We start from the raw sequence: 24995 nt of genomic DNA, 5'->3' as shown, positions 1-24995 counted from the left end.
GGCGTCAATTTTAGAGGAAAAAGATCTCAATAATCTGTGCCCGCCTAAGAGACGAACACGTGAATTTTGAGTAGAGCTTCTGGTTTTATTTTTATATCCTAGTACTTTTAATCAATCGTCACAACAAACAATAAAAATGCCGGCATAAAAAAAAAAAAGAGCAGAGCAGGTACTGTACATGGCATTTTAAAACTAAACCTTGTTTTATATTGCAGTATCTTCCATGTTTTGACAAACTAAGATGTTTAAGAAACTAAGGCAGACACGCCAGTTGTGTAATTTTTCAGGGAGTCACACGATGGCATCCGAACTCCAATTTCGTTGGCTGAGCGTGTCCATTCCCTACTGAAGCCTCAGACAGCTCGAACGAATGGAAATGACGAGTGGCACTTTGTGCAGCTATTTTTGCCCCTCATTATATCATGGTAGCTGACCAGACTCTGACTTCCCAGTCAGCACCAGCACTGACACTAAAGTGAACAGAAATTGCTGTTTCCTGCCATCACAACCACATATTTTCCAAATGTGAGGCAGGACATGGCTGCAGTTCAATCCATGGTCCCAGCTATTCCATGGCTCTTCCAGGAGTGTGTGTGAGGTCTGTGCTGCTCTTGTTTCACCACTCCCGCAGTTGTCTGTATTGTTGGAATGTGCAATTTCTGCAATTACCGTTCTTCCTGTTTGCACTTTTCCAGCCACTTTGGTTAAACAGTGGATCTGAACATTGGATTCTCCTTTCCCTGACATTGCACGTGCTGCTCTTTGTACTTTCCTGTACTGTTCAGCAACTCTTGATTTATCTGCTCTTCCTTCCTTCCTTTTCCCTTTCCTTTCTCTGTTGAAATTTCCCCTCAGTCCCTGTCTTATCACAGTGCTATTCTTTTTCTTCCAGTCCTTACTCAGCAATCTGAGGGAGAGTGGAACATCTTTTAAAATCAAAGATTTCAGCACTGGCAGCTGAAGCCTGTTTCTTTAAGTACTCCACATGCAAAACTCCTAATCAATGGGAAATCTGGGGGAAGAAATCTAGCAGGAATGGCTTTTTATAACACAACTCTCCAACCGGCCGAGCCTCATGAATTTCATTGCATGCAGGTGATCTGAGAATAGTGAAGCTGACAGCTCTGTTTCCTAAACTGAATTCTGAAGGAGTAAGCAAGTTCTTGTATGAAATTTCATCTAATCCTGACAGGACGTGCCTGGAATGACACATTGTGAGGCAGAGCCTCGGGTAGGGACCTATTTTTGCATTGCTTTTGTCACCTGGAACCTGCTGCTTTGGCCCCTCTGCCCTGCTCTGGTGAGACCCAGCTGGAGTCCTGCATCCAGCTCTGGGGTCCCAGCACAGGAAGGACATGGACCTCTTGGAACAAGTCCAGAGGAGGCCACTAAGATGATCAGAGGGATGGAGCAGCTCTCCTGGAGGAAAGGCTGAGAGAATTGGGATTGTTCAGTCTGGAGAAGAGAAGGTTTTGGGGTGACCTAACTGTGGCCTTTCAGTACCTGAAGGGGCCTGCAAGAAAGATGGAGAGAGACTACTTACAAAGAGGAATGGCTTTAAATCGAAAGAGAGTAGGTTTAGATTAGAGAATAAATTGTTCCCTGTGAGGGTGGGGAGGCCCTGGCACAGGCTGCCCATCGAAGCTGTGGCTGCCCCAGCCCTGGAAGTGCCCAAGGCCAGGTTGGACAGGGTTTGGAGCAACCTGGGATAGTGGAAGGTGTCCCTGCCCATGGCAGGGGGCTGTAGCAAGATGATCTTTAAGGCCCCTTCCAACCCAAACCATTCTGTGATTCTATGATATGTGCTCTTTTTTTTTTTCTTTAGTGTTTATTGTTTCTTTATGCTGAAGGTTTTCCAGAAGCTTTTGCTGCAGTTACAGCAAATACAGAAGTGTTCAATAACTTATGTCAGGCAGACTCTTTCTGGCCCTGTTCAAAAATGATTTCTGCAATTGAATTATTTTTCACAGTATTTTTCTTCAAGACTCCAAAGCAATCTTCAGTTGAGAATATCTTATTTATACCAAATAAATAGTTATGCTATTAGCTTAAGTACAGACCAATCAAAAATCTATAGCTAAATGAGAACATGTTGATTCCTCCATTCATTTTCTCAAAAAATGCTATATAGGCGAAAAATCCTGTGGTGTTCAGAAGTGCTGAGCACGCAGAACTCTGCTCGGCTGCTGTACAAACACGATTTGAAGGGCCTCTCAGCTGAAATAATGCCATGCTTTTTTAATTTTATACACAGCTTTCGTCTGCACCCACGCTCCTGGGGACTGAGCTGAAATAGCACTGAGAGAGGAGGAAAAGGAGAATCACTCGACTCATTCACATCTTTGTAGCAAAGGCGTGCATTATGGTCACAATTACCCCTAAAATAACTCTCACTTCACAATTCTCTGGTTTAGTTCTCTCTGCGTACAGTGGAGGTGACTATTTAGCTTCCCGTGATTAAGAAATATCAGGAACATTAATTAGTGAATGCATCCCATACTTTGGACATGGAAAACATAAAGCATTATTATGGATTGTAACATCTCAATCTGGAGGTCCACAATCTATCAAGATTTTTTCTTCTCTGATGCTGTTTTCAGGAAAATCACTGTACAAAACAGGTGCCTTATTTTTCACCACTGTCAACTATATCATTCCTGATTAATAAAGTACAGGAAGTGGGAAAAAAAATCACTAATAAAATGAGAGGTGCTCATACATGCAGTTCTTATTTTTATGCAGTTTTGAAAAGTGTATTTGCATTTCAAATGTTCATATTTCTGTGCTTTTCTGAATAGCTTAGTGTTCATTTCTACCAAATTTACCAAAAATCCAGATGCATGCAAAATACAAAGAATTATTGGGCATAGGAAACTTGATTAATTGTCTAGATGGCAGCAGAAATGCCATGGGGAAAGGAACTCAGTTAAATAAAATATACCAAAATTGACTTGGAGTAATTAATCTGATGAGAGGGCACAGTCTCAGGCTGTGCCAGGGGAGGTTTAGGTTGGACATCAGGAGGGATTTCTTCACAGAAAGGGTGATTAGACATTGGAATAGGCTGTCCGGCAAGGTGGGGGAGTCACCGTTCCTGGAAGTCTTTAAGGATAGAGCAGACGTGGCACTCAGTGCCCTGGTCTGGGTGACAAGGTGGTGTTTGGTCATAGGTTGGACTCGATGATTTCAGAGCTCTTTTCCAGCCCGACTGATCCTGTGACTGTGTGACTGGAAACCCAAAGTAAAAGCCTCAACAGTCTATGTACTTTTCCTAGTGCACAAGAAAGCCTCCCTGAAGTTCACAACAACCATCCTCTTCAGATTTAAAAAGATAAAGCAGCTCTATTTCGGAGTAATCCTGTATTAAGCCCAGGAGCCGGTCACTTCTTACACGCTTTAAGATATTTGAGGGATGTGTTTTTAATCCGAAGGGTTCGGAGGCGCTCGGAGCGATCCCGTCCAGCGGCGGGGACGGCTCGCTGTCCCTGCCGGAGCCTGTCCGAGCGCGCCGCACGCTGCGGGCAGCCCCAGAGCCGGGGGTGCTGCCTGACCGGGGCCGCGATCGCGCAGCGCTGTCCCGAGCGCTGCAATTTGACACGTCCCCGCGGAGCAGGGCCCGGGCGGAGCCGCCGCGCCGCGGGCACCGCGCACCCCGCGCCCCTCGCCCCCGGCCCCGCGGGAGGCGGCTCTGCCCGCCCGCCCCGCCCGTGCTGACAGGCGGGCGCTGCGGAGGAAGGGGAGGGCGGCCGCCCCGGCCTCACATGACCGCGGCCGCGATGGACGGCGAGCCGCCCGCGGGCACGGCGGGCGCGGGCACGGCCGCAGGTACGGGGGATGCGGGTGGCGGGGCCGCGCCGGCCGCCCCTCGGGGAGCGGACGGGGCTCCGCGCCGGGATCGGGGCCGCGCTCCCCGCTGAAACCTGCGGGGAAGCGCCGCCGCCTTCCCCTCTTTCCCCGGGGCAGCGGGACCCCGCTGGCCCCGGCCCGCCCACGGTGGCTGCCCACGGCCGGGCCGCGCCGGTGCCGTTCGGGGGCGGCGGGGGTCGCTCCCCGTGCGCTGCGCTCCGCGGGGGGAAGGAGCGGCAGCGCTGGCGGTGCCCGGGCCGCTGGGGTTACCTGCCCGGCCGGGCGGCGGGAGGTCGCCCCGGTGGCCGCCCCGGTGGCCGCCCCGGTGGCCGCAGGCGGTCAGCTCCCCGTAGCCCTTCTGTGGGCTGGACGCGGGCACGGGGCGCGGTCCAGAACTTCTCCCGTGGGGAGTCACGCGGCCGAGCGCTCCCTGCGTGCTGGACGGACTTTATTCCGTGCCTGCTCCCCGCCCGCCGAGGTGGACTCGGGGCACGTTGGAGCCGTTCCGCAGCGGGTCAGTGGGCAGCGGCACGGGCGGTCCCTGTGCCTCCGCTCCGAGCCGAGCCAGCGGCACATCCAGCGGGGAAAGCACCAGCTCCTAACGCTGCAGTTCTAGGAGCGTGCAGCTGGCTCTGGGATGAAGAAACTTGTAGCCAAATACTGCCAGCGCTTGTTGCGAAATGAGAGATGGAGGGAGCTCCTGGGTGAATTGAGGGAATAACGTGTTATACTCCTTAACACTTTCAGAGTGTTCTCTAAAGTTCTCTTCGAAGTGGCTGAAGTGTTGTACTTGATCTGTGCATAGTATTTTTTTTTTTTTTTGCTCACTTTGGAAAGAAATATGAGTAGGTAAGCTTAATGCAGGGAAAAATGGTTTGGTTGGATTATATTCAAGATCCACTGTGAGTGTGCTTTTGTTAGGCCTGTGATGCTCCTGATGCAGATAATGCTTATAAATAAATTATTTTGGAATATTTCTGTCCAGGACTGATGTAACATATTGAACAGCAGCCTTTGTGGAAAAAATGTCCTACTGTACCAAAGAGAGAGCTTGCTCAGGTATGTCTGTTATGGGTTTACCATCTGCTTCAGGAGCCTTATAGAGATAAAACGTTGTCTCCAAGTATTCTTGAACTGATTAACTTCTGGTGATGGTGCTTCTGTACCTTTCTGATCTACTCAGACTTCTTTAGAAAACTTGGTTTTCTTTGGCAAAGATTTTATGATGAACACTGAGAGAGGGTATATAATGATTTTAGTTAAAGAAAAACATTGCTGTGAATGCAGCAATGTCTTTATTTCTAGCATCATGATGCAGGTTCAGAGATCTTTGAAGTTTCACACCCATATGTAATTCTTTTGGAGATCAGCAGCTTATCAGTGAGTATTTTGGGAGGAATGAAATATGCAGAGTAATGGAGAGTCCTGATAGATATCATTGATGCCCCCTAAGAGACCACCTACAAATGCTGTCTATTTGATTTTGCAGAGTTCAAACTACTTTAATACAATCAAAGAGAAAAGAAAAAAGGATAATATCCAATATGTTGAAGTAAATTTTGCAGAGTGGCTTTTATTGATTTTTTTTCCCTTTTGCTTTTACTTCCATGTGTGTCTGTGTTCCAGCAATTGCAGGGAGCTAATCCAGGTGTGTTGGCTGTGCAGGGAGCGAGGTGTCTCTTTTTCTTCTGATGGTAAACCTTTTAACTGTGTGTGCAGCCCGTGGGAGGGCTGTGCAGGTTACAGACAGTGTAATTTGCACATGACCGCTGATTTCTCCCACAGTCTTCAAGTTTTATCGGTTGGTGCAGGTTGATGGAGAAAAATGTACCAGTTCCAGACATGTGACATTGGTACAAAAGGAGGAGTGGTTTAATGATTGCTTTTCAACAGGATTTGGGATGTGAGTGAGCTTGTTCTTACTATAAAGTGTGTGAAAAGACCATTGGGAGGCTGTAGTGTCTGGAGTGGCAATGCCATTTTTTAATGCTTAAATGCTAACGTCAAGTTTTTTCCCCAGCATAATCAGGAGGGTGAGAAACGTGTAAGGAAGATGAGAGGCAAAACAAAGATAAACTATTTATTTTCATGGGATATTCTTGACCTCTGTAGGGACAGTTGGCTGTGGAAACTTGCCAGTTTTGTAGTCAGGCTAAAATGTCCTTGCGAAAGTTTCCAGGAGTAGTTGTTTGGGTTATTGCTTGCTGGGTTACATTTTTGGGTGTGAATTTTTACACTTCCAACCTCTTTGTGAAAAATGATAGCTTTGCAGTCATCCACTGGGTGCTGAGAACCAGCCCTAGTGAGCATTTGACTTTTTGTCTCTGTAATCTTTGGGCACATTCCTCGATGGATTTTTCTCTGCTAATCCTGTTATTTCTTCAAAGTAGCTCCATCTCACTTTATTGTGTTTGCTTCGGCTGGGGACTGTGGCTCATGGCTGGCTTGTGAATGGAATGTGTCCCTTCAGTTCCCAGACTTGGGAAATCAGATGAATCAGTTGATGATCTAACAGCACAGTTAAAAGAACAGGGCGCTAGGCTTAGGGTTAGCTCTTTACACACAGTAAATCTGTGTGACATTGGCATGAGATAAATTAGTGTTGGAGTTTTTTTCTGCTGGAGTATGGGATTGTGGTAGTTTGAGAAGGAGCTAAGCGGCCTACAGCTGCAGGGGACTGCAGAAATTCAGGTGCTTTTTAATTATTACTAAATAAAGCTTCAATAGTCTCATCTATTTTTGAGTTGTGGCATAACTTCTCTGTTTCATCTCTAAGAGCACCAAGTGCTGAATAACAATCTTGAACTTACTTGGAAAAAAACCCCCAAACCAAAACCAAACTACCCGCAACACCTCAAAAACAAAGGGAAATATAAAAACCTAGCCAAAGAAAAAACCCCCAGAAAACCCAGGCTAACTAGTGCAGGGTACATACTTGTCATCTGCACTGAGAAAGCTGTGGTGGTGGTGTTTTGGTTTTTTTTAAGGAGAAAAAACGTTGGAGCCTGTTTCTCAACATCTAATTTTATGATAGTGTGTGTGCTATTTTGTCTCATTTTGGCATTGGGTAGCTTGTATTTACAAGGGAATTGTTGGGAAGGAGGAGGAAGGAGACTCTTAATTAGAGTGAAGCTAAGTATGATAACTTTTCTTATACCCAGTAAGAAATACAGACCTGCCTTCTGTGTTGAACTCACAGCTGTGCAGCACTTGGCTTTGTTAGACTGATTCTTTTGCTTTTCTTTTTTTAAAATAAGAACTGCATGGTTTTAAGTTCTTCAAAACAAACAAGTTGAGTGCAGTTGTCTCAAAAAATATGTTAAGCCTTTAATAGGAACAAAGGTTTTTTGCTTTTTTTGGGGGGGACTTCTCTTGTTCTTTGCTTTTTTAGGGGATTTCAAATTATGTAATATTTTTAAAAAAGAAAAAGTAAGACAGGAATATATTTTATTTTGTAGTTGAAATCTGCACCAGCTTTCAGGGAGGCTGATGTGGACACTGGATTCTGGAATCATGGAGGAATGTGTCTGACACAATAAGGGGGAAAGGCATTTTCATAATTCCTCAGGCTTCTCATGAGAAGACAGAAAGGAAAGGGAAATGCTGATGAATGCTATTTACATTGCTGCTTTAGTATTCTTGGCCCAGGAGTTGGTAGTGGAGCCCTCCTTTTTTCCAGGGAGAAATCTGAGGTATCTGTGTACAAAACCAGTCAGTTTTCACATTCCCTTGCATTTCCTGTGGGTCAGATCCCCTCTGCTCCACACAGCTGTGGCCTGTGATGATGGAGGAGAGATCTTAGCTGTTTTTCCTGAAGGTTTTGCTTCCTTACAGGCTCCTTTCTCCTTCTAGAAAATATGCTACTAATGTAGCAACTAATTCTGTGGCACCATCTACTTAAGCATGTCTAATAAATTTATCTGATTAGCACCTGGTGTAATAAAGAGTTGGTAGCATCAGCCATCTGTAAAATGGAGATGAGGCCTCCAAATTTGATTGACAGAGCTTAAACAGGGAAGGGAAATCAGTCTTGTGATTTACCACCTGTGCTTCCGGCCCTGGCATTGCTCTACTGTATGTGCTTACTCGCATGTAAAACCTCTGTGCAGCTATCCAAGTACTTGGAATGCTGCTCTGGCTTTCATAAATAAATGCATGATTTTGGAAATTTGGATGGGGGAAACTGGTAACTCTGGAGGGCAGATTGCTGCCCCGTTGTTTCAGTGGAGTAATGAACGTTGAGCACTAACTAAAGGGTGAAACACATGGTATGAAGTAGAGAGATTTTCTATTGCAGTTGTTTTCTGGGTAAGTTTCTCAACTCCCTTCATTCCAAAGGCTGCCTGACACGTTACCAAAAAGAAAAAAAAAAGAAAAAGTATTATGCAGTGTTTTCATAGCTGTTTTCTTTTACGACCAAACAAAAATTGGGCCATGCTTTGAATGCTTCTTCAAACTTTTAGTTCTTCTTGTTTGCATATGTATATGTTTATGTATTATTTTTAACTTTTATATCAACTTGTTTTCAGTTGTACCAGGCCACTTCCTGATATCTTATTGGCAACAGATTGGGAAACTGCTGTAGCAAAAGCTTAGCTTGTAGGAAAAAGCTGATTTTTATTTTGTCTGCTTCCCAGTGTTCCAGGGGACCATTCCATACCGCGTTTCTGTATCCACTTGCTGCTCTCTCTATATAAGCTTTACTAGATAATGATCTGCTGAAACCAAAGGGAACGTTTTCAGAATTAGCTGCTCTCCAGCAGAGAGTTCGTGATGGGAAGCTCTAAGTGTTCTGTTACAATGCATGTAAATCCTTTGACTGGCTGAACACAGGAGCTTGTACCAATGAGTTCCCACCATTATCCACCATTCCTGGCCAGGGCTCTGGAGGCTGTTCCCAAAAAGGCTCTTTAGTAAGTAAAATGAAAAATGGGCTGAAGAATAGCTCCAGTATATATTGCTCTGTAGGGTTAGTGTTAATGCCATGATAAACAGTTCCTAAAAGCAGGTTAACAGCTGTTCCAAAGTCATTTTATTGTGTTCTCAGACCAGTGTTTGTGGGTGTAGATTCACTCTGAGTAACTGTCTTGTTGATACCAGACATGCTGAGGTTATTAATTAAACAGTAATTATTCAAACTTGTTTGCATGGTTGTCTGGTTTGTGTGATTTCACACATTTAGACAAGGTTGAGATGTAAAGAAGCTACAGAATATTTCAGGGAGAGCCAGGAGTGTGAACTGCTGATAAAGAGAAGGCATTTCCCGTAGGTGAATTTTAGAAAGCAAATTTAGAGAGTAACTTGATTGAAAACTGGGGAAGAATTACCTAGAAAAGAGCAACGTGGCTGAATTGTCAAAGGAATGTGGAGTCTTGCTTGGTGGGGCATCACTCTGTAGATGTCTTACTGGGCAATGGGGTTCAGATCTGTAATGAACTTGAGAGTCCTCAGCATCAGTTTGGTTCTGGGACTCACAGATGAAACACTGATGGTTTCATGTTCACCCTATACCCTTTTCTCCTCGTACCTATCTCTTGCCCTTGGGGTTTCAGTAGTTTACCAGACAGTGTTGAGCCCCAGTTCAGGGACCAGTTTGTGCTGTTGGTTTTCCAGCAGAAAGATGGGAAGCAGAGACAGTGAATCAATAGGCAGGAGGAGATGTTGTGTTAGTACAGATTGGCACTGTTTGGGGAAGTAGTCAGGGTGCATTTTGAGTAGCCCTCCTTGGGAGGGGCCTCTGCAATGTTGGCCAGTGGCTGGGCATCACTGAAGGCTCTGGAATTCTGTGTAGGGATGTGTGTGTGCGCTGGAGGAGTAACAGCATCTGCTGTGTCTTGTTGCATTTCACTGATGTGTCTTGAGCAGTTAAACCCAAGAATTACAGTGGACACCCAGAGAACTGCTGCTCTATCCAGGATATCCAGGATGCCTTGTGCTCTACAGATGTTATCACTTCATCCAGCAGCATCCCATGTCAACATTGAATTAGTTTGCATTATTTAACTGCAAATTGCTGGCAGGTAGCTGGAAATTTTTAGGAGCTGCTACATAGGTGGGGTTAGCAGGTGATATATTAGTCTATTAAAACAGAGGTGTTAAGACTTGCTTCTCTGAGTCACATTAGCAGGAATCTGAAGCCTGACGAGGCATGTGGGATAAGGTCATTTGTCCTGGATTTGGTTTGGTTTCATTAAGCCATTTTATAGAACAAATAGCAAAGTGGCTGTTACGAAGTCATAGATCTGAGGAATTAAAGATTGCTTGTTTTTCCCGTTTATCAGGGCCTAGGGCACATGAAGGAGCAGGTGGGAAATCCTTATCAGGAGGAGGTCAGGGCTTTCAAGTTAAGGATATGACTTCTTATCTTCCCTGAGTTAATCTGTTACGCAGTTAGCAACTTTTTGAACTATGTATCAAAGCTTAAAGAAATACTGCTTGCTTCTGTAGCGTTACTGTCCGTGTTCTCAAAATTGCAGATATATTTAAGAACTTCTGCACAATGGCAAGGAAGGGATAATGAATCCTACCTGGCTTTTCAGGTATCTTTCGTAAGTGGATTTGACTTGCTTTGCAAAAGAGCTTGTTCACAATATGCCTCTTATAGAGAGGAAGCAACCCACCTGCTCCAGCCTGGAGAGCAGAAATCAGGTATGGGGTGAATAGATTTCAGGGTTGTACCCTCATTTTTCACACTGTTTCCTATGTGTGGAATGGGTGGAAAAGAAAGGTTTGCTTTGAAAAACAATGTAAGCTTAGTTTACAGTCACATAATAGATGTAGTTATAAAGTCAGGTTGAGACAATAAACTGCAGTCAAGCACTTAATAAGAGAGCACTGAGTCATCAGCTTTGCCCCTTCTTTGATGTCATTTGTCCTCTGGGGCCACATTCTTGAGACCCATCTTTTTTCTCTTCTGCAGAATCAGTTACTGTCCAAAGCTGCCCAGCTGTGGTCAAATTCACTGTTAAAAGCTGTTTGTTTTCCAACTACCAGCAGTGGAATAGAATAGGTAAATTTGAAGATTTTGCCACAGCTGGCTGTGACTGGGGAATTGTTGGGTTGGTAGCACTTATTAGGAACCTTTTCCCTCTGCTTTGGAACTTAAGTATGTTGACATAGTAAATTATTGTAGTTCACACTCACTGTAGCACGCTGTCATAGAGTTTAAGAAAATTATGTCAAATGAAGTGTCTCCTTCCTTTGTCATGATATGCAAAATTAATGGAATAAATTTCTGCAGCGCAGTAAAACGACACATTTTTTCTTTCCTTCCATGAGTTGTTCTAGGCAGGATCCAAAAGTGCTGAGCAAGGGTTTCGTTCATTTTGGCAGATCCTGCTGTGGTGGGAGCTGGACAGACAGGAAATGCAGGCCTCTTAGCTGATTCACAGAACAAATTTGGCCTGTGATTCTTTGCTTAGTGAAGATGTCTCTCTGACTCGATATAATTGGTGGTGCTCCTGGGTATTGTGAGCAGGGAGGTACCGGGGTTGGGAACGTGTGTGAAGCAGCATAACCTCCTGGGGGAGTGGCCTGGCTGGGCTTCTGGTTGTGTTGCACCATTCTGGGAGCACCAAGCAAAGGAACAGAATATTTTAAAGCTACTTCTTTTACTATATCTTATCAGGTCTACTGTTTTTTTCCCTTTTTGTCTTCTAGATTTGGCAAAGCCTCCAGTAAATGAACCAAGGGAACCAGAACAGTTTCTAATGCAGACGCCCCAGGGAAATCCACTGCTGCTTTCCCACACCCTACAAGAGCTATTGAGCAAGGATAGTGTACAGGTGGAGCTTATACCTGAGAAGAAGGGCCTTTTTCTGAAACATGTGGAATATGAGGTTTCCAGCAAGGTAATGTGAACAAGTTTTGGGCTTGGTGAGAATGTATGCTCTTAAGAATGCCTTTGCAGTTTCTGCTGGCAAGGTCTTGAGTGGTTAAGATGTGCTGGGTGATGCTGGTTTGGTGTAGATCAGTTGTGTTGGCTCAATTTTAATGCAGTAGCACTGGGCCTTCCTGGCCTGGGTGTGAAGGATGGTCTGCAAGTTCACTTGCTTGAAACCTGAGCTCTGTACAAAAGCAGGTGTATGACAATGAAAACGGAATGGTTTTGTGACAAATTGGTGTAGGTAGCTGGATATTTCAAACTGTTTTGAGCTAGTGAAGAAATTGTATTGGCAGCACAAAAAAATTGTGCAAGTGCTGCTGTCTAAGGTGTGTATTGAGTTACCCTCCCCCTTCCTTCCCTGCAGAGATTCAAGTGCTCCGTGTACAGACGATACAACGATTTCGTGGTGTTCCACGAGATGCTGCTGCAGAAGTTCCCCTATCGCATGGTGCCAGCACTGCCCCCAAAGAGGATGCTGGGAGGTAAAACTGCATCTTCATTTCTCACTGGAGGGGTTTTGCTTCACGGTGCAAGCGCAATCAAGGTGATACTGTTGAAAAGAAGTGTTTAAAAGATTGAAAGTCTTGGGGTCTGCTTGGCTCAGACAACAACTTTGAGGTTACAATACACAATTTGGAGGGGTGAATGATTGCCGTCCTAGAAATTCCTACAGCTGAGGTATTAATGCGAAACGTCAGTGGGGTTTCTTCCTGTGGAATTTCAGTATCTAATGATTTTTCTTAGTAAGATTTTAGGTGTAATTCTACACAAGAGCATGGCAGAATTGCAGGTATTGCTTCTTAGAAAAACGGGTCATGATGATCATTGTTTAGTGGTGGACGTGGCAGTGTTAGTTTAACAGCTGGATTCAGTGACCTTAAAAGTTCTTGTCCAACCTAAATGGAACCAGTGTCAGATCATTCAAGTATACTTCAGGTGTTAGACTAGAAACCAAGAAGTATCCCAAGACAGAAAGCATATCAAAGCTCCTTCAGGAACATTTTTCATTAATCTCAAATATTGACGCTGTTTTTAAGCATGTATTATTTCGAATGTTGCATAACTGTATAGAATTCTGTCTTGTTTAATACTTTATCTGTGCAAGAACAAGCTTTTCAGTGTCTTCTCTCCTGCCCATGGTGCTAAGCTCACTATGTTTCAATAAATAATTGATTTCAATTGAGGAGTCCATGTACTGCTCCAGTAAAGCAGAATTGGTAAACAGTGAGCAGAGCAGGGTATATAGTGAACTGGAGCAAAGCAAAATCATACCCCTGAAAAGCTTCAATGGTCATATATTCTTATGATGGAACGTGAACTGTGAAAGCTTTTTTTAGGGGTGTGAAACCCATGTATTGAATTTAACCTGATTCAGTGTTCTCAGCCAGAATTTCCACCTCATGCAACACCTGTGAGCAAAGATACCGTCTCTGATTAATCTCAGTGGAGAAAGGATGCTTGAAAGAAGCTCCCGATATCTATCACTTGTCAGGAACTGTTATTTCCTTGCACTGCTGGTGTGTTGATATTTCCCTGCATTCACCAGTGCATTTCTTCCCACACATATCATAACTTTAGGGAAAAAAAATGATAGGATTAGTTCCCAAACTATGCTAGGAGAACAGTTCTAATACAGTGCAAAGCTGTGATGAGGCAGAGTGTGCTGATTGCCTTTAGTCCAGTGACTGCATATAGAAGAGCTGTGGAAGTGGGCCTAATGGAAACTGCAAACAGGAAAAAGGAAAGGGAATGGGTAGTTCTTGTTTCTGAGTAGATTAATGGACTGACAAATGGTATTGCAGGACACAGGATTTGATGGATTAGTACAGATGTGTGACTCTTGGAGCCTCCAAGTCCCAGAGCTGGATGGACAAAGCTCTGTGCTTTGTCCTTGGTGTGCTCCTCTGCTGAGTTACACCAATGGGGGTCTGCTCCCCTCCATCTGTCAGATGGAGATGGATGTCCTGCTCTGCTCATTTGGAGGATGGCAACCAACTGAGGCAGATCCTGTGGGAAGTGTGTACACGACTTCACAAACATCCATGTAGGTTAAGTTTGAGCAAAGCAAAATCAAGATCTGCAACCCCAACGGCAAAAAAAGGAATTGGTGGGTGGTGCTGTAGTGAGGATCACCTGTGAGAGTCCTCAGAGCCAGCAAACTGCCAGCTTAAAACTGAGGGAAAGGAGTAGTAACGCTTCATGATACAGGAGTGTTGTCATGGATAAGAGCATTCCTTTAATTTCTTTCTATGCTGCTTTCTTTAATATTTGGTTTTATTTTTATTGCTCCTGAAAAACTCCAGGAACTCTGATTTATTGCCTTACTGCAGTTATCGCTAGATTAAAAATCTTCCTGTTTCAGCAAGAGGAGCAGAATTTTTTTAGTTTGACAAGACTCTGGATGGATGTACTGCAGATTACTGTGCAAGTCTTCCAAAGTACTTTTTGACATCTTGCATGAAAAGGATAGATGCTGATCCCAGGAGTCCCAACCAGACTGGGATATCCTCTGTGGAATTGATTCAGAGGAAGAAGAATCTCTGTAGGCCCACAGTTTGTAAGTGGAGGTTTCAGGCCTTGGGCTTGGTTGTTTTTCCTTCCTCCCTGACCCCCCCTGTGGAAATAACCACATGTGGCTGTGTATGCTGGATTCTGGTGAGATAGAGAATGCTTGATGGAATATTTGTTCGGGTGGTCAGTCTAAAAGGTCTGGTTTTGGGAGCTGGCAGACTATAGGTACCATTCTTTGGTTTTTGTTGCAGTGCTTTCTTTTTTCTTTCTGAGGTGTAATGTGAGATGCATTAATTGGAATTCCGTGTTTCTTCCTGCAGCTGATCGAGAGTTCATAGAATCGAGGAGGAGAGCGCTGAAGCGTTTCATAAACCTGGTGGCTCGACATCCCCCTTTCTCAGAAGATGTGCTCTTGAAACTCTTTCTGTCCTTCAGTGGCTCAGTGAGTGTTTGTTAGCAATAGTCCTGAGCTTGCACATCTTGCTGTAACTGCCTCACTGGGCACAGCGTTCAGAATTGCTGTTAACCTACATGGGTTTGCTCCCTGTGATGAAGAGAATTTTCTCTCAGTAGGTGTTTCCACAGTGGAAAGTGGAAGGTAATTTCACTCAATGCCAGGAGTGTAGTATTTTGAAAATTATAACTGTTCTTAGGGGAATAGAGATTATGCTTTTCCTTAAATTAAACCTAACCTGAGTAAAGCTGTGTCTGCTGAGTTGTGCCTTACTGCTGCAATGTATCTGAGACCTGTGTGACCTGCCCTTGGGTTGCTTAGTTATTTCATGCTCATTTGATTCTGTATTTTCTCCAGGATGTACAGAATAAGCTAAGGGAGTTGGTCCAGGGAGTAGGAGATGAATTTGTGACTTGCAGATTAGCTACCCAGGCCAAGGTATGTATATGAATTTCTTGCAATGTGTAATTCTGGTTTAAATGGCTTTCTGCTCCAAGTGCTTCAGTTATGGCATTTGTGCAATGATGGAGACCTTAGGTAGGAGACAGTTATTTCCAGAGTTTGAAGGACTTGTAATTTTACTGAATAGATCAAATAAACTTTTGACTCTTAAGGGCCTGATATTTCTAGCTAAATTCTGGCTCACGAATATGATAAAGATTAACCAGTGAATCCTGCTCAGAACATGTTTCTCTGTAATTCCTTGTACTTACATAACAAACAAATGCACAAATTGCACAATTTAGAAGTTAATATCTAGACTGATGTCTTTCCCTTGTGCTCATGCCCTCATTCTGTCTGTTGTCCTCTTCCTGTGAGAGAGCAATTTGGACTGTTATGGAAAAGTTAGTTATAAGTTCTCTATATATCTGTTTATCCCAGTGATTAGTGCTATGACAAGTTTTAAGTACACATCCACTGTGTTCATTGAGCAATTTCAAAGCAAGTTGTTGTTCAGGTTCCTGCAATGCTTGCAGAAGATTTTGCAACTGGAGCTTAATTCAGGCTTTTACCAGTGATAAACTGGTCAAAAAAAAGCTGAACTTTCAGTTCATGCTTGACTTTACTGGGCTGGGAGTTACCAGTAGGATCAGATCAGAACTTGTAAGCTTGAAACCTCACAAACCCTGTTTTAACTGCATAATAGAATTGCAGATTTTGGCAACTCTGTCTACACTGGGTATCTGAACCTCTTTCTGCTTCTGAAGATTAGGGCTATTCGTGTGACATCTGACTTGAACACCTAAATGGGAAGCTGATCTCTGCAGAGTTGTTAGAGCACAGCATGAGGGAGTGAGCACAAGAGGGAAGCCTGTCCCCTTCTGCAGACTGTGGTGTGCCTCTGATTTATCCACCAGTAACCCCTCTGTACTCCTTCAGGACTTCCTCCCAGCTGACATTCAGGCCCAGTTTGCTGCCAGCAGGGAGCTGATCAGGAATATTTATAACAGCTTTTATAAGCTCCGGGACCGTGCGGAGAGGATCGCTTCCCGAGCCATCGATAATGCCTCTGACCTCCTCATATTTGGGAAGGAGCTAAGGTAGGTTGGGAGGAACAGGGTTTGCTGATGTGAACGTTTCTACTGTTGGTTTAGAACTCAAAACTGTTGTCAAGTTTACCTGCAAATGGTCTGGTAAAAATGGGTATTTCAGTGCATGCTGTAGGACATGATCAATTTTCCTTCTATGAAAGGAGGAAATGCACGCTTTCCACTAAGGCTGCATTCCCTCGAGTGTGAGGAAAGAAAACAGAAATACCTTCACATTCAGGTACTTGTGTTATTGTCTCTCTCCCCAGTATGTGCACAGTTAACTGCATTAGGATGGGACAGTAGTAGCTCAGCACTGTGAGCTGTTAAGACTGATTTGAAACTCTGAACTGCTCTCTGCAAATAAGTTTTATCTACTGAGTGGGATTTGTCTCCTAGATGTGACCATTGCTTATCTCCTTCCAGTGCTCTGGGCTCAGACACTACCCCACTTCCTTCCTGGGCTGCTTTGAACAACAACGCATGGGGGACTCTGAAACAAGCCTTGAAGGGTCTGTCTGTTGAATTTGCACTTCTGGCAGATAAGGCTGTGCAGCAGGTGAGTTCTTTACTTTTTTTTGTTTCTTTTTGTAACATGAATTTCATCCTTGAATTTCATCTTTAATCATGAGCTCTGTAGACATAAGCCCTTCAAGAGTTAAGAGGGAGATTGTAGTCCAAGCTCACATCCTCAACTACTAGCCTGCTTGTTCAAGCTTGTGTGAAATACCTGGACTGTGTTTAATGGGGGAAAAAATGTAACAGGCAAGGGAAAGGAGGGAAAAACCTGCTTTCTTTCGTAATTTTAAATGGTTACTGCACACGTTAAGCTCACTACTAGAGTGAGCTGTCCAAAAGTGCTGTGTTCCATCTTATTAATCTGCTACAGAGAACCCAGAATAACTTACTTCTGAATCAAATTTTCACATTCATGTACTTAAACATTACATGAGAGTCATTCAGACAGAAGCACCACGTTCCTGTCCAAGTGTACAGTGTGGTAATGACTGTCAGAATAATGTGAGAACACGACAGTCTGCAAAGGCAAAGTAATACTTTTGTCTTCAGTGCTCTTCATTGCATTGTGTTAAAACACTCAGCGTGCTTTTGTAGATCAGTCAGGCCACGTCTCTTTCTCCAGAGTTTACGCTCCAGAGAGCTCTATTGATACAGGAAGAAAAGAGTATTTTGTAAAATAATAAAACTGGTAGTGAAATTTGTCTTGGTGTCTCATCTCTGCCTTCTGATGCACGAACCATTATGGGGACCATGCAGGTATTCAGAGTTTTAATGGATTAGTTATCTTGTAGGAAGGGAAGATGAAAGATTGGAGGATCTGCAAGAGCAAGGAATTCCAGGCAGAGTGTGCTGAAAGGACTGACACGCAGGCCTGTGAAACCAACTCCTCTTGTTCTAATGATCAGTCAGTTGGAAAAGCTGTTCCTGCCTCAGTCAGGTCTTTGTTCTGCACACTGAAGACCAAACACTCCAGTGCCATCAGAGAGATTTTTGATGCGGTTGTGTAAGCGCCGATGTGCCCTGGAGAGTGCAGTGAGAGCCTGTGTGGTGGGGTGAAGGGCTGTGATGCCAGGCTTACGTAAAATGTACTTTTTCCCTTGTTTTCTAGGGTAAACAGGAAGAGAATGATGTGGTGGAGAAGTTGAACCTTTTCCTGGATTTACTCCAGTCCTATAAAGTGAGCTCTGCTGTTCTTCTGCCAACAAGAAAGTTGTTTAGAGCAAGCTTGTGCTCTTTAGAGGGTGTAACGCCAACTGGATGGAAAACTGTTAGTGAGGCCAGTTCAGAGGCAAACTGGGCATCTGGCAGAGGGAGGGGAGTGGCTGTTGGCCATAGGGAGCTCTGTAGCCTTACTGATCAGCTCGTCTGATGATGAGAACTTGACAAAGAGCAAATTTTGCAAGGAATTTAAAAATATGAGTGGTTAAACTGTATGGATCGGGTAACTTTTTGTTTTTAGATTTGCCTGCTTTTGAGTCTAAGCAGTGAACTAGATTGCTGCTGGTTTGCTCATGGAGACATGAGTTCAGTTATGAATGAAAGGATTTTGTTAATACTAATCTTTTGGTCAACTGTGTGGCAGCCTCTCCTGACATTCTCAGGCTGGGACTGAAATTGAAGGACACTATTGGGCCAGCACTTTAATTAATTGCTAGCACTTAATTCTGAGAAGGTCAGAAAAGATAAGAGGTCTGATAAGATCCAAAATGTTGGCAGAAGTGATGCCCCAGGTTGCCTCTTAAGCTCAATGGTCTGGGTTCAAGCAGTTTTGTTTCTTAAATTCTTAACTGCCAGCATTTTTTGACCCTCTTGAAAGCAAAGGAGCAAAAATCTACAGCATAGAAATGACATAAAGTGTGACTGTGTGTGTGTTCCTGATGTACTTTGCTGTGTGTTTGCTGACTCTTGGCTCCCACTATGTACCTGTTGTTTTCTTTTCCCATAAAGGACCTGTGTGAAAGGCATGAGAAGGGGGTATTGCACAAGCACCAGCGAGCATTGCACAAGTACAGCATGATGAAGAAGCAGATGATGAGTGCCACTGTACAGAACAAAGAACCAGAATCAGTGGAGCAACTGGAGTCTCGGATTGTGGAGGTAGAGCAGGCACCTCGGAGAGCTAAGGGTGGGACTGGGTTCTGTAATGGTGCTGCTCTCCAGCTCAGTCACATTTGCAGAGAGCTTTTGGATTGAAAGGGTAGCCTGTACTTTGGGAAATCTGAGCTACCCGCTGTGCCACATGGAAAACGTGTTTGTTTTCCTCAACACTTGTTACTGGCTCTCTGGCAGCACATCATTTGCAGGAGCTGTGGGAAGCAGCAGTCTGCGTGAAGGAGAGAGCGGTTCCTGTTGTATCAAATCGGTCCAGGAACTGCCTGTTTTAGGTTTTTGGTATGTGTTTGAATTACTGGTATGGGGAGGAATGCTATTTTCTCCTGCTGTAAGTGCTTGGCACCCTCTTCCTGGTCACTGAGTTCCTCTTCTTTCAGCAAGAAAACGCGATCATAACCATGGAGCTGCGGAATTACTTCTCCCTGTATTGCCTGCATCAGGAGACACAGCTCATCCACATCTACCTGCCTCTCACATCTCACATTTTGGGGGCCTTTGTCAACTCCCAGATTCAGGGTCACAAAGAGGTGAGTTCTGGACTGTGTCCTTTTTCCCAAAATATGAATGAGAATTTGAATGGATTTGTTTTCACCCATTGGCCTTCATCCTGTAATCCTCTTTGCAGCCGGGCTCTCTCATAACTTGAAAAGTTACCTGAGGTTTTTCCACTTTGGGGTGAGGATCAAGGTTGGCCTCTAACCCCTCTAAAGGACAGTATCTTCTTGCAGCAAGTTTTTTTCATCTTTTCTTCTCTCATCTGTAGCTGGCCCTACCCTATGGGTAGTTGAAAAAGACCCAACCATTAAATTTCTACTCTGTAATGAATGATGTGTGTTTGCTAGATTAATCTGGTTTTTTTGTTGTGCTACACAGAAATTCTATGACAAGAAAACTTTCTGGGTTTTGGTCTAAACCACAGAAGTTCCCTTTTGTTAAACCCTAAATATGGGCTTTAATATTCCCAATATACAGACTTTCTTGCTTTGGTTATATTAGAAAAGTCTCTTCTCCTTCAGCTCCCTTCCATCCCTTCAGTGAAAGGATATGATGAAGAGAAATCTCCCTTCTATACATGCTCAGGAAAATGTTCAGGGAGCTGCACGTAGCACCAGTCTAAAAGGAGCAATCTGGGTCCACTGAACTTCCTGAAAATACTTCAGCAAATCTGTGTTGTGCTTCTGAGTACCCGAGACTGCTGCTAGAATTCCGTGTGGTGAGATTGTTACCTGCTGTGTGGTCATGTCTGCTTTCTCTTCTTCTCCACTCACAGATGAGTAAAGTTTGGAATGAATTGAAGCCGAAGTTGAGCTGCCTTTTCGTGGGATCTAGCAGTATGCCAACTCCACCATTGTCACCTCCAGAGGGAAACTTCTTTTCCAATTAATGTTCTGAGCATCCCACATGGAGCAAGAAGGGCAGTCAACGAAGGGGTGGGACCTCTACCTCCAATGAATCCTCCAAACAGCTATTTTTATTTTTTTTTAATATTGCTGCTTTGAGCTGCTCTCTGATTTAGACAGACTGGATGTGGGGCAGAACATATGGATATAGAGACAATTTTGTAATTTTTCAATGCTCTGGGGCAGAGCTGATGTTCATTATCCTGCAGATACTCCTCATGGGATCGGGATATGGCCTGGCACAGCAAGTGCTGCAGTGTTGTTGCTGAAGCCTCTGCATCTTGTACTAACAGTCCTCCAATCATGTTTATCTGCAGCTGTGCTGACACATCTCTGCATGTCTCTGAAGTGCTGAGATGAACAGGATAGCTGAAGCACTTGCTTGTAGTGGAGATAAACTGCCTTTTATGTCTTGGAGGGCCTGTGTTAGGGATGTGTGTGCATAAGGAAAGCTGAAAGCCATCCCCCATCCCATTGTAGGTATCTGGATTTGATTTCTTACTGCTAGACTTCAGCACAAAATTAATGAAGTGGTTGGATTTTGTAACCCAGCTGGGCAGGGGTCAGTGCTGCTGTGTGACAGGGATTTTCCTGATGGTGCTGGATGGATGTATTGTCAGTGTGTTTCCCTTCATGGTTTCAGGGCAGCCTGGGGACTTGCTCGTATTTTTCAGTTTGGGGCCAAAGACAACTGGGTTCAGGAACTCAGAGGAGTTTGCCTGGCATAAATGAGAAACTAATTGACTAAAACACTCCTTAAATGTAAACCACTCGTACTACAGGAGCAGAACAGCTATAAGGTAGCTTGTTTATTTCTTCTGGAGGTTCTGACCTCCATCTGGCGAGTAGCTGTTTAGGTCTGTTGGAGAGCTGCTGACCAAAGGCTGGTGTTTTCTTTGGTGTAATATCAGAAGTATCCTGTTACACCAGCAGGCTGGAACACAGTGCTGATAAAGTTCTTTAGCAAAAATTCAGTATTATCAGGATGTTACTGTCATTCTTCCTGGCTGCAGGTAGCATTGCAGTGTGTTTGTTTGTGAAGGAGAGCAGACAATTAAGTGAAAGTTCTCATCTCTAAAAACACCACAGCCCTTGGTAATGGGGTTTTCAGATCAGTTTATGGCTGTGATAAAGGGACTAAACGTTCTCTACTTTGTATCTCCAGTGACTTTCCCTTGGGAGGCAAAGGGGGAGAATGTGCATGTTATGTTACCTCAGGGGAAATGGTGCACATCCTCCAGAGAAACTGATAATCAAACTGCAAATGTCTGCAGCAAAACTGTGTGAACAGGACTCCCTGAATCTGACTTCTCTGGGGCCAAAATAGCTTCCAAAGGGGAATTTGGACTTGGCTTCTTAGAATTTTCTTTGAATGGGTAAAAAAGGAAGCACGTTAACAAGGATGAGTGCTTGCTGTCAAACTGGAACCATTACAATATTTTCCTACTGGGGAACTTCCCCATTATCAGGAAGTATATTTAAATCCTCCAATCACAAAAGCTTTTTTGTTTTGCTTTTGGTTGGTTTTTTTTTTTTTTAATTTAGAAAATTCAGTGCAACATGAAACTCTTCCTAGCCCAGGTAGAAATTCTGGATTAGTTTCTTCAGCTAGGAGCAAGAGAAGTTATTTGCCCAGTTTCAGGAGACTGAATAACCATTACTCACATTCCTCAAAATGGAGTAAATACACCGGTATGGGTGAATTCCTTGAGTGCTGGGCCTTAAAGCAGTGTGTAGCCAACCTGCACAGAATACATTAAGAGCTTTTTCCAGCAATTCAAATGTTAACTCACTTTCCTCCTGCACATGGGCCTTGTCCAGTGAGACAGATGAACTGCAAATGGCTGTGACAGATTTGATTCTCTCCGGGAGATTTCCTGAGTGATGCAGAAGAAATTCTGCTTGCAAAACAAACTGTCAGGGGAGGAAAATGTTTCTACAGTCCAGTTACAAAGAAGGTATCATCTCAAGCATGGCACAACAGGTTTTTCTGCTTGACCTTGTCTTGATGAGGAAGATGGTTTGTGGTTCAAGTGTGGAAAGTGTGTTACCAGACTTTTCCATGCTCTTCACTCCTGGCATTATCAGAAGGTGCTGGCTGGTTATGGCTGGCTTAGTCTCAGCACCCATCCTCCCTCATTTATCTTTGTTTGCCTGATGTGGTGAACAGTGAAATTGAGAAAATACTGTACGTTTTGGGGCAAGATCTGATAATTTATGATGGGTCTCATATGTAATTTGTTTGACTGGGCAATGTTCTATGGGAGCAGTTGCAAATGACTAGCCTGAATGGAACTTTGCACTTCTCACTTTTAGAAAAAAATTACAATTTTGAACTTGATTTAAAATCGAAAAACGACCCCCGAAAAAGTGAAATCAAAATAACATTAGGGCTTTAGACTAACTCCTCTTTCCTGTTCTCCTTCAAGCACAAATTCTACAGTCCAAGTGCAGAGACTGTAACAATGATAGAGACGCACCACAGGACCTATAAAGAAACTGGAATTACATTGTTTTGAGAAACACCCATTCCTCCATTGTCAGCCCTTGTGTCTTTGAGGAGAGTTTTGGAGGTGGGCTTTTCTTGTTTTGCATTTACTCTGTTCACCAAGTATTTGAGAACTGAGGCCCAGTATTCTCAAAGCTGATCCAGCTGCTGGCACTTTCAGAGTTCATTTCATACTGGACTGTCAAGCTTCTGTCTCATTCCTAGACACATGTAGACACTATTTCATGCAACCCTTAGTTTGCAAACCTTTCTTCTGGGGGACTGGTCAGTGTGCAAATAGCACTGTTTGTTTACCTCAATGTGTGAGGGATTTCCTTACTGTCTTTGTTATGTTCAGTTTATGGATCTGCCAGACTTAGAGGGCAGCATCAAGCACACCTTCCTTCCTCCAGAGTGAAGCAGCAGGGACTCCAAGGATCCATCAAGCTGACTTCAGCTGTCTGCCCGCCCTAGCCAAGTTGGGGAAAACACTTGTAGTTACCTCCGTGCTCTTGCCTTCTGCAGTAAACGCTAACCAAACCAGACTAATTGAGGAGTGTGTGCTGCCTACCTGAGATCTGATGCTCCTGTAAGATGTAGTGCCAAAATGTTAATGTGCTTTTGTGAATGGAAGCTTTTCTGTGTGTGCTTGAGTTGGGGAACTTTCATGTGTTCAAAGGAGTGACGGTAGAAAAGCCTTCAGTGTCAGAGCGGTCCTGGAGGTACCAGGGTAGTGAACACCTGAGACCCTGAAAGGCTGACTGCCTGAAAATTGTTCTCTGAAAAGGGCTCTATGTTTTCTCACTCCTGAGGGCTTCTCCGCTTTGAGCTGTGAAGTGGGAATATCCAAGCTTTTTGTCAGTATCACGTGTTGAAAGGCTCAAAACTCTATTTACAATACCTTAAATCTTTGATCCTTCTTTCGCTCTCCTTCCATCTTCCTGGCAAATTGCTCCTCTTAAGTTGTAACATGTTCAATAGTGCCTTGCTGCATTCCAGTGCTTTTAACTCTCCTTTGACCATGCAAGGGTGTAATTCCTGGAATTTGTAACAGGCTAATTTACACTCTTCAGTTTGTGCTGTTTACTAAAAAACAAAGATCACCAGCTGGGGACAGAACTTAAACTGTGCCAGTCTCACAGCAACAGGAGCAGTAACATCCCAGCTCTTTGACATGAGCTAAAAATCAGGGCTGGGGGAAAGCATCTTCCTGAAAGGACTCACCTGACTGCAGACAGGGGATAACAGAGAAGTGCAAGCCTGAGCCACGCTTGTTCTTTTCCTACCCAAACTCCTGGAGGAACAGAAGGTAATTCTGTGTGATTGTCACGTGCTGTCTCTCACATAGCAATTTACAGTTTCCACCATGAAATAAACCAAGGTATTTAACAGGTATTGGCTGCCAGTCATTCCCTTTCCTACCATGCAGTAAGGTCCTACACTCTGTAAAAGCTGCCTGTCCTTTTGTGCTTATTCTGTTTGCTCCAAGCCATTCTCTCTGTTAGAGCAGCCAGGAACCCTCACTGCCAGGTCAGAAGCAGAGGTGGGTATCAAAACCTCTGTAAATAACTCAAGTGTGCAGCACAAAAGGAAAAGTAAGGTTTTAAGGTATTAATTCATCCTCCTAAGTCTGAGCTGTGGCTTGCTGAGCAGATGAAGAAGGACGTTTTTGAGTGGTATAAATTTTTCAAAACTGCTGGAGGGAGACAAGAAACAAACATAGTTCAGAGGGTGTGAATTTTGCCTGCCTGGAATATCCTGTATCTTTGCTTTGCTCAAATAGCCTTATGTATGAAGCACTTTATCCAAATGCAGGAATTAAAGAACTATTACTACAGCTGGTAGACTGGAAATGTTTACAGATCCTACATGACATTCCAAGATTCTATCTGTAAGTGTTATATGTCTGTAAAAGTGTTTGAAAAAAAGAAAAAAAACCAAAACTTGTGTAAGAAGTTACATATGTGATGTGTTATTTCTGGCACGGTTGGATTAAACTTTGCTGCCCACCACAGTGAGCTGGGCTGACATCAGTGCTGAGCAGTCACCTGCTCCTGCCCTGGAACAGAGTGTGCAGCCCTAGGGGATGGTGCTTTGCAACAGGGACTTGCTGAAAGTTGAATTTGTTCAGCATATTTTTACCTGAAATGCTCAAATAATTTGACTTCACAGCAGGAGCTGCAACAGTGAAAGCTGGGCTGAGCCAGGGCTGTACATCTACCTCTGACTTGTGTTTTCTTAATTCCTGCAA

The 24995-nt window shown here is 44.0% G+C and overlaps 1 protein-coding gene across 2 annotated transcripts; it reads left to right on the top strand.

Annotated features, from left to right (window-relative positions):
• Positions 1-3745: 3745 nt before the first annotated feature.
• Positions 3746-24703, top strand: SNX8 (sorting nexin 8). Of its 2 annotated transcripts, XM_048320758.1 has the most exons (12): positions 3746-3825; positions 4832-4905; positions 11506-11696; positions 12096-12213; positions 14563-14684; positions 15054-15134; positions 16077-16237; positions 16652-16784; positions 17853-17921; positions 18692-18841; positions 19234-19383; positions 20127-24703. In XM_048320758.1, exons 2-12 carry the CDS (start codon positions 4872-4874, stop codon positions 20238-20240), a joined length of 1323 nt encoding a protein of 440 aa, XP_048176715.1. In that variant the 5' UTR covers positions 3746-3825; positions 4832-4871; the 3' UTR covers positions 20241-24703. The 2 variants fall into 2 exon arrangements, with proteins under 2 accessions (XP_048176715.1, XP_048176714.1); XM_048320757.1 differs by lacking the exon at positions 4832-4905 and having other exon boundaries at positions 3766-3825.
• Positions 24704-24995: the final 292 nt, after the last annotated feature.

This window comes from Corvus hawaiiensis, chromosome 16 (assembly GCF_020740725.1).
Source record: "Corvus hawaiiensis isolate bCorHaw1 chromosome 16, bCorHaw1.pri.cur, whole genome shotgun sequence".
Taxonomy (NCBI): Eukaryota; Metazoa; Chordata; class Aves; order Passeriformes; family Corvidae; genus Corvus; species Corvus hawaiiensis.
This window is presented reverse-complemented; position numbering and strand designations above follow the sequence as displayed.